The sequence below is a fragment of the Anomaloglossus baeobatrachus genome, chromosome 3, assembly GCF_048569485.1.
Source record: "Anomaloglossus baeobatrachus isolate aAnoBae1 chromosome 3, aAnoBae1.hap1, whole genome shotgun sequence".
Lineage (NCBI taxonomy): Eukaryota > Metazoa > Chordata > Amphibia > Anura > Aromobatidae > Anomaloglossus > Anomaloglossus baeobatrachus.
In genome coordinates, this window is record NC_134355.1 from 486,857,980 (window position 1) to 486,870,344 (window position 12,365).

General features: G+C 43.4%; 2 protein-coding genes across 5 annotated transcripts in view; both read left to right on the forward strand.

The window, feature by feature from the left end:
- SLC7A14 (solute carrier family 7 member 14) overlaps window positions 1–12,365 on the forward strand; it is a 256,707-nt gene that overhangs the window by 172,152 nt on the left and 72,190 nt on the right. The gene's annotated exons all lie outside the window — the stretch shown is intronic.
- LOC142296698 (uncharacterized) lies at window positions 5,387–7,065 on the forward strand. 2 transcript variants are annotated; one of them, XR_012751686.1, is made up of 2 exons: window positions 5,387–6,222; window positions 6,308–7,065. XR_012751686.1 is itself a non-coding variant. In XM_075340632.1 (2 exons), exons 1-2 carry the CDS (start codon window positions 5,815–5,817, stop codon window positions 7,009–7,011), a joined length of 915 nt encoding a protein of 304 aa, XP_075196747.1. In that variant the 5' UTR covers window positions 5,387–5,814; the 3' UTR covers window positions 7,012–7,065. The 2 variants fall into 2 exon arrangements, 1 of the variants encoding a protein (XP_075196747.1); XM_075340632.1 differs by having other exon boundaries at window positions 6,505–7,065.

A 12,365-nucleotide genomic window follows, 5' to 3' on the forward strand; every position in this document is an offset into this window, starting at 1 on the left:
AATAAAAAATTAGGGGCTAAAGTATCATTTTTGTGGGAAAAAGTAACATTTTCATTTTCTCCTTCCACATTGCTTTAATTCCTGTGAAGCACCTAAACTAAATGGTAAACTAACTTCTTGAATGTGGTTTTGAGCCCTTTAAGGGGTGTAGTTTTTAAAATGCTGTAACTTTTTGGTACTTTCTGTCACATAGGCCCCTCAAAGTCATTTTCCAATTTTGTTGAAAAAATTAGAAATTGCTGATAAACACTTAACCCTTCTAACTTCCTAACAAAAAAATTATCTTTCAAAAATTATGCTGATGTAAAGTAAATATTTGGTAAATGTTATTTATTTTTTATGTGTGACATAACTATTTGGTTTAACTGCATAAAAATAAAAAGTTTTAAAATTGCAAAATTTTCACCAAATTTTCCATATTTTCACAAATGACTAATATTGTCCTAAGTTTATCAAGTACAATACGTCTTGAAAATACATTCTCAGAATCGCTAGGAATCATTAGGATCCTTTGAAGCCTATCAAAGTTATTAACTCATAAACTGACACTGGACAGGATTGAATAACTTGGCCTGGTCTGAATTGTGAAAATAGGCTGGGTGCTGAAGGGGTTAATATATGATACTACTGGATGTGATATCATCACACAAAGCTCACCATCATTTCTGTTTTTTAAATTGCTATCATGGCCTCTAGAGTCTTTTTAATTTGTAGTTCTTACATATTGTACCTTTGGACCAGCTGCCCAATATTTTTAGCAGCATAGCAGTTTGTATGGAGGTCATAAATAATAAACCTATGGTTAACATTGTTCAAAATCTAAGTCACGCTGTTGCCTATTGTGGGGAACATCTGAATACTAAAAGATTTTTGAACTTTGCGTCTCTCTAATTTAGCTCTTAAGGGTGCTTTACACGCTACGACATCGCTAGTGATAGCTAGCGATGTCGTGCGTGATAGCACCAGCCCCCGTCGTTCGTGCAACATTTGGTGATCGCTGCTGCAGCGAACATTATCGCTACGGCAGCGTCACACGCACATACCTTTTCAGCGACGTCACTGTGACCGCCGAACAATCCCTCCTTCAAGGGGGAGGTGCGTTCGGCGTCCTAGCGACGTCACTGCGGCATCACTAAGCAGCCACCCAATAGCAGAGGAGGGGCAGAGATGAGTGGCCGGAACATGCCGCCCACCTCCTTCCTTCCTCATTGCCGGTGGACGCAGGTAAGGAGATGTTCGTTGTTCCTGCGGTGTCACACATAGCAATGTGTGATGCCGCAGGAACGACGAACAAAATTGTACCTGCAGCAGCAAATTATATTTTGAAAAGGAGCGACGTGTCAACAATCAACGATTTTTGACATTTTTGCGATCGTTGATCGTCGCTCCTTGTTGTCACACGCTGCGATGTCGCTAATGGCGCCGGATGTGCGTCACTAACGACGTGACCCCGATGATATATCGTTAGCGATGTCGCAGCGTGTAAAGCATCCTTTAAAGTGTGTTGTTATCCAATGTGGAGATTGACATGCACGCTTAAAGAGGTTGACCACCACTCGACAACCCCTTCTCAATCAGCAAGTTTGACCCCGGTAAAATATCACTAAGGGTGAGTGCACACTATCAGTAGATGCAGCGTTTTGGATGCAGCATGTTTTCACTGCGTTCAAAACGTACTTTACAAGCACAGTTGATGGGTTTTATAGAAATCCCATGCCCACTGTGCTTTCTTTTACCGCAGTGTAAACTGACATGGAGCGTCCTACCCGAGCCTCAGCATGTCAATTTATGCTTGTGGAAACGGAGTGTCTACAGATTGTGTGCACATACCGTTATGCTCACCTTTAGTGTCAGCTCCTTTCCGGTAGTGTTGGTACTCACTCTCCCAGGGTTCATGAAATGTCATTTTGTTACACAAGTCCTGTTTATCTGCAAAGGAGTTTGTATGTTCTCCCTGTGTTTGCGTGGGTTTCCTCCGGGTACTCCGGTTTCCTCCCACACTCCAAAGACATACAGATAGGGACTCTAGATTGTGAGCCCCAATGGGGACAGTGTTGCCAATGTATGTAAAGCGCTGTGGAATTAATAGCGCTATATAAATGAATAAAATTATTATTATTATTTTATTATTATTATTATTATTTACAATCAGTGTTGTAAAACCATGCTTTTGAATGAATCAAACATCAATAGGAAGTGAGAGTTGTGGCTTTCCGCTCACTCCTTGATGTTTGATACGTCTGAAGGCGGGGAGAGTGAAGCTATCGCTGATTGTGCACACCACTCGCGTGACGTAAAATTATATGAGACCCGCGAGAGCGACTGACAACATTGCCAAAAAAGAGCTGACATCGGAGGTGAGTATAAGTGTTGTTATTTTATCAAATATCACAATAGATATACACTGCACACTCATTCCGTGCAATGTGAGAAATGTTATTGTAGTGCTACAGGCATCTAAGCAAATACAAAAATGTGCTCCTCAGTTTCCTCAGAGCGTCTATCCATCAAGTCGCCATGGCTGAATGGCGAGCTGAAGGCCATTAAAAAATAAATAAAAATGCAGTGCTGCCTTCGATGGTAGCGATGCCGAGCACGATAGTCCCCGCCCCCGTCACAGCTGCGTTATCTTGTGATAGCTGCCGTAGCAACATTATCGCTACGGCAGCTTGACATGCACTTACCTGCTCTGCAACGTCGCTCTGGCCGGCGAACCGCCTCCTTCCTAAGGGGGCGGGTCGTGCGGCATCACAGCGATGTCACACGGCAGGCGGCCAATAGAAGCGGAGGGGCGGAGATGAGCGGGACGTAAACATCCCGTCCACCTCCTTCCTTCCGCATAGCCGGTGGAGGCAGGTAGGGAGATGTTCCTCGCTCCTGCGGCTTCATACACAGCGATGTGTGCTGCCACAGGAACGAAGAACAACATCGTACCCGTCGCTACAGCGACATTATGGAATTGCCCGACATTACACCGATCATACAATTTCGACACTTTTTCACTCGTTAATCGTATTAAAAAGGATTCACATACTCCGATGTCGACAACGACGCCGGATGTGCGTCACTTTCAATTTGACCCCACCGACATCGCAGCTGCGATGTCGTAGTGTGCAAAGTACCCCTAAGGATATATGACAATGTGGTGAGGTTTTTTGCATTTTTTTATGCATTTTTCCTTGCTTCTTTTAATCAATAAAAGCAAGGAAAAAGCATCACAGCAAAAAGTGTATGAGAATGGTGACTTGTTGTGCACACGTTGCTTCTTTTTTCTTGCAGATTTTGTTTTTGAAAAAAAGAAGCAGCATTTCAATTGTTTCTGCATTTATTTCTTGCTTTTCTATGATCCCTTGCAATGCTTTATCACTACAGGGGATTATAGTGCAGCACTGTGCTGTATGCATGGTGTGTGAGGCTCTCTGAAGCTCAGTAACCCACGGTCGTCATGGTGACAACCCAAGGTTGCTATGGCAGCGATCGGGTCCCTGTGATCGCATTACAGGGACCCAATTACCAGGGAGAGGTAAGCGATTCCTCTCCCTGCGTTCTGAATGCTGCGATCGCACTAATCGCAGAATTCAGTGAGTTAAACTACTGGGAGCGGCGCGGGCACCGCTCCAGGCAGTGAGAGTGGGGTCCCACCTGTAACATCACCCGGAGACTCGGTGCCAATCGTGGGGGTACCCTGCGGTTACCATGACTAACAAAAAGCACAAAAAGATGCAGGAAAAAATGCAAGTGAACACACATACGCAATAAAAAAATGTGTTTTTTCCTGCTAAAACATGATTTTTTTTGTTTCTTTTGACCTAGCAACCAGCAGCTTTGTTTGCTCCTACTACTATTACTTTTCTGCCAAGCCATATATAGGATGTAATCCTTTATACATGATTTTTGTGACTATTGTTTATTTTCAACTAGTATTGTACTATTATTTTGTACAAGCATTGGTACCTGTCTCTGAACCTGTTACCTTGCATATATTATACAGTGCTAACCTTCTGTCGAAACCGAGAAGTACCTTTTTGTATTTGCTTATATGCGTATAGCACTACAATAAAATATCTCATGTTACATGGAATTGAGTGTGTAGTCTACTTCTCTCCTGATACCTGGGGAACCCACTCCCATTACACTAGCACCTCGAAGATTTAGATGTGTGCACTACGAATTTCTATTATTTTATTGGGGGCAAACATACGGATTGAAGATAGGTTATCTGAGTAGTGGATAACTCCTTTAAGTAAGTTAAGCTGGTGTCACACATAACGACGACGACAACGACGTCGCTGCAACGTCACCATATTCTGTGACGTTGCAGCGACCATAGATGATCGTTAGTAAGCTGTCAAACATGCTAAATAAAGCAGCGACGAAGCAGAGATCATAGCGACGTCGACGGTCGTTGTGTGGTTTCAGACATGTCTTTGCACGACGAGTCAGAGGTGTGGTTTTAACCCCTAGATAAGGTTTGCGTTATCTCTTTTCACGCCCCTCTGTTCCTATTGGTGATCGCTACAGCGCTTTGCGTTGTCTTTCTTCACGCCCCTCTGTTCCGATTGGTCATCACTACAGCGTCGCCTGATTGGGTGACCGTATCAAACAAAAGACGACGCAGTAGCGCTTCCATTCACTCTACCTGAGCTTTTTCAGAACGCAGTTTGTTGCAGTGATTTTTTCAATTTGTTGATTTCGTCTTGGATTTTCAATATTCTCCTGACTTAAAGGTAAGTAATTTTTTTAGGCAGTATTATACCAATATTCTAGTACATCGTGACATTAATATAGCAACTGTATTCTTGTATATTGTGGCAGTATTATAGTTATATTTAGTTATATTTATCTATGTACATAGGGGGAAGTATTATAGCTTTTCTATTCCTGACGTTATATATTCAATACCGCTGTACATATAGTTATGTTCTTGTACATAGGGGCAGTATTATAGTAGTTATATTCTTGTATATAGAGGCAGTATTATAGTAGTTATATTCTTGTATATAGGGGCAGTATTATAGTAGTTATATTCTTGTATATAGGGACAGTAATATAGTAGTTATATTCTTGTATATAGGGAGCAGTATTATAGTAGTTATATTCTTGTACATAGGGGCAGTAATATAGTAGTTATATTCTTGTATATAGGGGCAGTATTATAGTAGTTATATTCTTGTATATAGGGGCAGTATTATAGTAGTTATATTCTTGTATATAGGGACAGTAATATAGTAGTTATATTCTTGTATATAGGGAGCAGTATTATAGTAGTTATATTCTTGTACATAGGGGCAGTAATATAGTAGTTATATTCTTGTATATAGGGGCAGTATTATAGTAGTTATATTCTTGTATATAGGGACAGTAATATAGTAGTTATATTCTTGTATATAGGGAGCAGTATTATAGTAGTTATATTCTTGTACATAGGGGCAGTATTATAGTAGTTATATTCTTATACATAGGAGCAGTATTATAGTAGTTATATTCTTGTACATAGGGGCAGTATTATAGTAGTTATATTCTTGTACATAGGGGCAGTATTATAGTAGTTATATTCTTGTACATAGGGGCAGTATTATAGTAGTTAAATTCTTGTACATAGGGGCAGTATTATAGTAGTTAAATTCTTGTATATAGGGGGCAGTATGATAGTAGTTATATTCTTGTACATAGGGGGCCGTATTATAGTAGTTATATTATTGGACATAGGAGCAGTATTAAAGTAGTTGTACATAGGTGGCAGTATTATAGCAGCTATATTCTTGTGCTTAGTTTATAACAATGTAGTAATACATTAATTTCCTTTTTTTTCAGATGTCTTCCAACAAACAAGAATTCATAAGGGAGGTGATTGAGATGTATCAATCCCTGCCTTGTTTGTGGAAGATAAAGTCTGTCGATTACAGCAATCGATACAAGAAAAAGCAGGCCTATGAGCAGCTTATTGAACTGTTCCAGAGGCATAACCCTACGGAGACCATTACGACAGAGATTGTGCGAAAGAAAATCCAGGGTCTTCGCACCGTTTATAAAAAGGAACTAAATAAGGTGGAAAAGGCCAGCAAATCTGGTGCCGGAACGGAGGAACTTTACGTTCCAAAGCTTTGGTACTACGATTTGCTGGCCTTCATAAGAGACCAAGAGGTACCACGGACAATAACATCGCTGTCCTTGGGTCCGGGAACACAGCCTGAGGTCCGGTCTGACACCACAGTTGGAGATGTAAGTACCTTTGTGAAACTTTTGATGTACATGGCATTATTTAATTGAAAATAGTTACTACGGTTTTCTATGATTACTGTTGCAGATTTCAAAATGTATCCCTTCCAGTTCAGATAAGTATACTCCTTTGCTAGTTTCTCCACACTCTATTTTCATACCATGTAATGACATTTCATATCTTGTAGTACTAGTCTGCCCCTCCCATTAGTTTCCAGTGCATGTGTATCCCTGTGCCTGCTGCTCATGATATCTGATTTTAACATCATTTTTATTGTTCCGCAGGATCGTTGTGAAGCTGGGCCAATAGTGACAGGTGGTGATGATGAAATTGCCGGGACTTCCGAGGAGACCGCAGAAGCTCCATTACCGCGGCGGATCTCCTCGACCCGTAAGAGGCAGCCGAACAACTCATCTTCAACAGACCTTATGGATATGGCGAAGAAAATCCTGGATCAGCACAGCAGACCATCCATTTGCGGATTTGCCCAGCTTACGGATGAAAGACTCCGTAAGCTGGATGACAAACAAAGAGTTCATGTCGAAAGGGTCATGCTGGAGGCCCTCAACAAGGCGGCAGAGGGGAAACTCACAGACTCCTCAAAAGTGTGTGACGTAGAACATCGACAACAGTCTTCATGGGATCAAGTGCCATGGATGAGGATGGAGCCTCCACCACACCTCCAGCATGACCCCCCCGCACAGTATCCCATGTTCCCCCCAACGAACCAATTTTTCAGCCCACAGAGGCAACATTTAAATGACTCGAATAAGCAATACCAAAATTTATAGTTTTTGTTTTTTGTTATAATATTTATGCTGTTTTTGTTGTTGTTTAAGCAATGTTAGGGAATTGTAATAAAAAATGTCTTTGATTTCAAACTTTTGTACAGCTTTCATGAATTCTGCATAACATTATTCACGGGGTAAAGGGTTGGGTGGAGGTCAAGGTCGCCATCATGGCACAACGCTACAGATGCACATATATAATGTGTGTGTGTGGGCGTTTTTTTATTTTTCTTAAATAAGAATGTTTTTGTGGGTTCTTTGTTTTAAAGCTGTGGTGGGGAACATAGTGCTCTCCCTGCTGCCTTCTAGTGCTGTCACTGTCAGTGCTGTTTGTGTTATGCCACCTACAGCTCTTTGTGCTGCCACCTATTGCTGTGTTGCCCAGGGATTGGGGGGGAAATGAGATCCTGGCCAAGGGGTTACTTCTGCAGGTATCCCGGTGTCGTGACCCGGTCTGTAATGTCAAGCTCCCAAAAAAGAGGGGGATTAGGTAGGGGGAATTGTCTGTCACGCCACCCGTGGGTTGCGTTGATAAGGTGGTGGCACCGCCACTGCCTCTGGGGACCGTGCCCGGGACTGATGGTGTGGGGCAGCTAGGTGGGATACCCTCCACGGGTAGGGGGATTTATAGTCCCACGGACCAATTGGGAGAGGTAGTTTGTAGAGTGACGGGTACAGTCCTCGCCTTGTACCGGGTGGTGCAGGAGTACTCACAGTATAAACCAATAACTAACCCCAGTCCAGTAATTAACCAAGTTGCTGGTAACAGGTGCCAACGGCCCGCTGCTGTGAAGACGGGTCCCACACCCGTGTGTGTAATTCAGGTGATCTTTTCCTGCCCGAGGTATGTGTCTTCTTTTCACACTGGTCCGTACTGGGTCCCGTCAGCTGGCACCCCTCTCCTGGTCCACTTCGGGTCCCACAAGAGGCTGGCCCATTCCTGAGGCCGTGAGTACCACTCACCCCAGCCCCACACAGGGGCTGCTTATGTGACGCCCTGGACTAGCCAGGTGGTCTCAGAGGTAACATCACACACACACACACACCCTCCCCTGGACAGTCAAGATCATTGAAAAAAAAAAAAATTGTTGCCACTCTACAGTCTTGATGTCCTCCTGTTTTCGTGGGGAGGGGGTGAGTGTGGTCTGATTGGCTGGTGTGTGTTTGTGTGTGGGAACCTCCCCAAGGGAGGGTTAAATCAGCATCAATAACATGTATGCAGACCTCTGTAACACCCAGGTTTTGCCAGGGCGGCACAGTGCTCTTTGTGCTGCCAACTACTGCTCAGGGTGATGTATATGCCCCATACTCTTAAGGGATGTATATGACGCAGCCTCTCCTGGGATGTATATGCCTCAGTGTTTCCTGTGATGTATATGCCCTAGCTTCTCCTGTGTTGTGTATGCCCCCAGCCTCTCCAGACCAAGACATACATGGAAATGTAGTGGTGAGAATCAAAATGATCAATCTCACCGAACATCACAGTCTCTCCAGCCACCACTCTGGGGCTGATTTTATTAATTATTTTAACAAATATAGCCTGGTCGTGTTCAAGTTGATAATTTGGTGTGGCCCCCGTTGGTTGGTAGAAAATTCCAAATGGTCCCCGGCAGTAAATAGGTTCCCAAACCCTGTTTTAAAGTTTTGTCCAAAAATGTAAGCAACAGCGAAAATAAACTAGAAAGATTTATGTGACATACAAAACAAAAAAAACATTTAAATCACAAACATTCAGTGGCCCTGCTGTTGGGCTGCCAAAAACTGTTCCAGCAGCTCGCCATGACGCCGGACGGCTTCTGACAAATGGCGTTGAGAATCCAACACGTCCTGTAGTGTGGGGATTTCTGTGGAGGGAATGGGAAAAGTTAACCATCCTTGTTCCAACATCGAACTGTCAGGTATATGTTTTTGGTTGACCACTTACGGTTCTGGGGTTCATCACCTTCTTCTTCTTCTGAGGCGCTGATGGCCCAACCAGATCCTGTGGCTAGGGAACACAAATCAAATATTAGTACACGACAGCCCACCATCATTTAAACATCCATGTATCCTTTACAACTTGTAGGGACACCATGATATGTGCATAAATTACAGGAAGGGTAGCCTGCACAAAACTCACCAACTGATGCGGGGGAGAAGGCATCGTTAGAAGAAGTATGGGGAGACTGGGTAGAAGGTGGTGATGGGGTTGAAGGAAGAGATGGGGTTGCAGCAGGTGATGGGGTTGCAGCAGGTGATGGGGTTGGAGAAGGAGAGGGTGTCCCAGCAGGCGGAGGTGGTGGATCGGAAGCAGGAGATGTTGGAGCCGGCGGGGATGATGGCTCCGCAGCAGGAGATGCTGGAGCTGGCGGAGATTGTGGATCCACAGCCGGAGAGGGTGGAGATGGTGGAGCTGCCTGTGCAGCTGGAGGTGGTCCTAGGTATAGGAGAAATCTTTTATTGAGCGCATAACTCCAGGCCACCATGGCTTACGCCTACTTTACACCATACAATTCTGCATACGATATCGTATGTGATGTGACACGCCCCCATCTTATGTGCGACAACTGAAATTTGTTGACCGTGTCGCACCTATGCTTTGTTCCTGTCACAAGTACTTACCCTTCTATACGACCATTCATACGGAAGAAGCGGGACGCAGGTAAGTTGCAGTTCATCATTCCCGGGGTGTCACACACTGCGATGTGTGCTGTCTCGGGAACATTGAGCAACCAGACGTTCAATTTTTAGTAATTGAACGACGTGTATGCGATGACCGGTTATTCGTTTAATCGTAATCGCATGTAGGTTTTACAGACTACAATATCTCTAACGATGCCGGATGTGCATCACTTACAACGTGACCCCGCCGACACATCGGTAGATATATTGTAGCATGTAAAGCCCGTGTATAGCCTGCTTTTTTACGTATGTTTGACAAACCTTTTTCTAGGGGCACCAGACACATGGGGACCACTTGCCTCAAAGCAGCAAACATGCTGCATTCATTGGAAAAACAAGGCACAAAAATCAATCACTTAAATTCTTCTATTTTATTCTGTTCTATAAATAGTATAACATATGGCTTGTACTCAAGGCTTCTAATGTCACTCTGATATGCACCGAGATAACAATGATAATCAGAGATTCAAATGCAAAGATAAAATAAACCCATTATACCCCAGGAGCATTGAAGTTTTGAGGTATCTGAAATTTACCTATGATCAAGTTAGATAATTAGCTCTTTTTCGCCACCTTGACCCTCTGATATGCACACTAGATATCTAGGTATAATGTAGTTATTTTCTTTAGATATGCACTGAGATAACACTGATAATCAGGTCAATGGACAATACTCCAAACGCGATTACACAGCATGGTTTATTGCGAAATGGTTTTTGTAAAGACTGGCACAGTGTTGATCAAATCCTAATATATGCAAAGAGTAAATAATCCCATTACCCCAGGAGCATTGAAGTTTTTAGTTATCTGAAAGTTACCTATGATCAAGTTTGCATACCATACCTTTTACAAAGGATAATTAGCTCATTTTCGCCACCTTGTCCCTCTGATATGCACACTAGATATCTCGGTATAATGTGATTATTTTCTTTGCAATATATTGCATTTGAACTACACTGTGCTTTCCAAACAACCTTGTTCTAATCGCGTTTGGAGCATTGGCCAGTCATCTGACTATCCTTCTTATCTCGTTGCATATCTGAGTGAGCAAGTTTAGAAGCCATATGTGTGTGTATATTTGTAGTGCATATGTTTCAGAAATAAATCCCCTCCTTTGGGTCCTCGCCAAACTACCTCATATTTTACACAATTGTATTATTATTCTTTGTAAATTTTATATAAATTAAGATTATTTTTTTTTATTTTAATGATTGGTCATTGGCATTTTGTGCCATGTTTTTCCAATTGTAATCGCTGGGTCACCAGTGTCGGGGAAGAATATCACAGTTAATGTCCATGTTATGAAAGTATGTATGCTGCATTCATTGCTGCACTTATGCATGCGTGGGGAGTGGGTGACAGGTCCTCGATAACTCGTTCAGCACCCATGTGTTCGATTATTTTTGTTTTACTGATTTTTTTCAATACCTTTCATTTTTCCACCAGACAGAACTTTTCAGATTTTTCAGTCAATGTTCCCATATGTTTTCTGCGGGAACCTCACAGCACTTTTTCTTGCTGTAAGCTGCGTCCAACACCATTAAAGGGGGATTGACACACCACGACATCGCAAATATAAGTCGATGGCTTCACGGAAATCTTGACGCACAAACGGCCGCATTAGCGATGCCGTTGCGTGTGACTCCGATGAGCGATTTTGCATCGTTGAAAAAACGGGCAAAAACGCTAATCGGCGACAGACATGGGTGTCCATTCTCAAAAATCGTGAATGCAGCAGTAACGAAGTTGTTCCTCGTTCCTGCGGCAGCACACATCGCTGCGTGTGACGCCACAGGAACGAGGAAGCTCTCCTTACCTGCCTCCCGGGCACATTGTGTAAGGAAGGAGGTTTTACCCAATACTGTATATAACATATATACTATCCTTCATACACAAACAGTAAGTTACGGACTGTGTGACCCCTCGTGGCCCTGCACGCACACCTATCCTTTTTTTCACTGGCAGCACAGGTGTCACACGGATCGCACACTGATGTGATCTGTGTGACATCAGTGTGACAAATACCAGAGAAAACACGGGTCTTTTTAATAAAAAGATTTTCTATATTTACCTCTCTCCAGCGCTGCTGTCTAAATATAAGCAGGTAAATATCCATGATCCATGAACCATAAAGCCATGGGTTGTTCATGGGTAAACAAAGACGAACAGGACCAAAGCCGCTAAACCGCACTCACCATGACGCCTCTCGATGTCTGCTCGGATGCTGGCGAGGAGTTCACTGGACTTATACCGCAGGTCTGCCAGTTTCTTCCTAATTTGGGTTGTGGATCGCTCCACCCCAAATCGACGGGCCAGGCCTCTACTAATCAGCCTCAGCACAGCCTGCTTATGAAGCATGGGATGGTCATGCTGTGCCTCGCAGAAATAGTCTTTTTTGACCATTATTTTTACTAAATAACGGACCTCCACAGGCCCCCATGGAGAACTGCGACTCCTAGCCGCCATGTTCCCGCCTCTGAACATTAACAGAACATGTACGCCGCCCAACAGACTTCAAAGGCGACGTGAGCAACGTCATCACGTCACGTTCTGAACAACGTCGCAATAGCGATCCCGCTAGCGGTCTCGTTATCAACGAGGCGCTCGAACCGCGTCACAGTAGCGTTCCCGTTTGTGAAACTAGCGGTCTGAATAAAGCTAGCACAGAGTCATAGTAGCGTTCCCGTCTGCGATCC

Coding starts and splice junctions, on each gene's coding strand:
- LOC142296698 (XM_075340632.1), top strand. CDS start 5,815: ATGTCTTCCAACAAACAAGAATTCATAAGGGAGGTGATTGAGATGTAT. Junction 6,223..6,504: donor CTGACACCACAGTTGGAGAT/GTAAGTACCTTT, acceptor ATTGTTCCGCAG/GATCGTTGTGAAGCTGGGCC.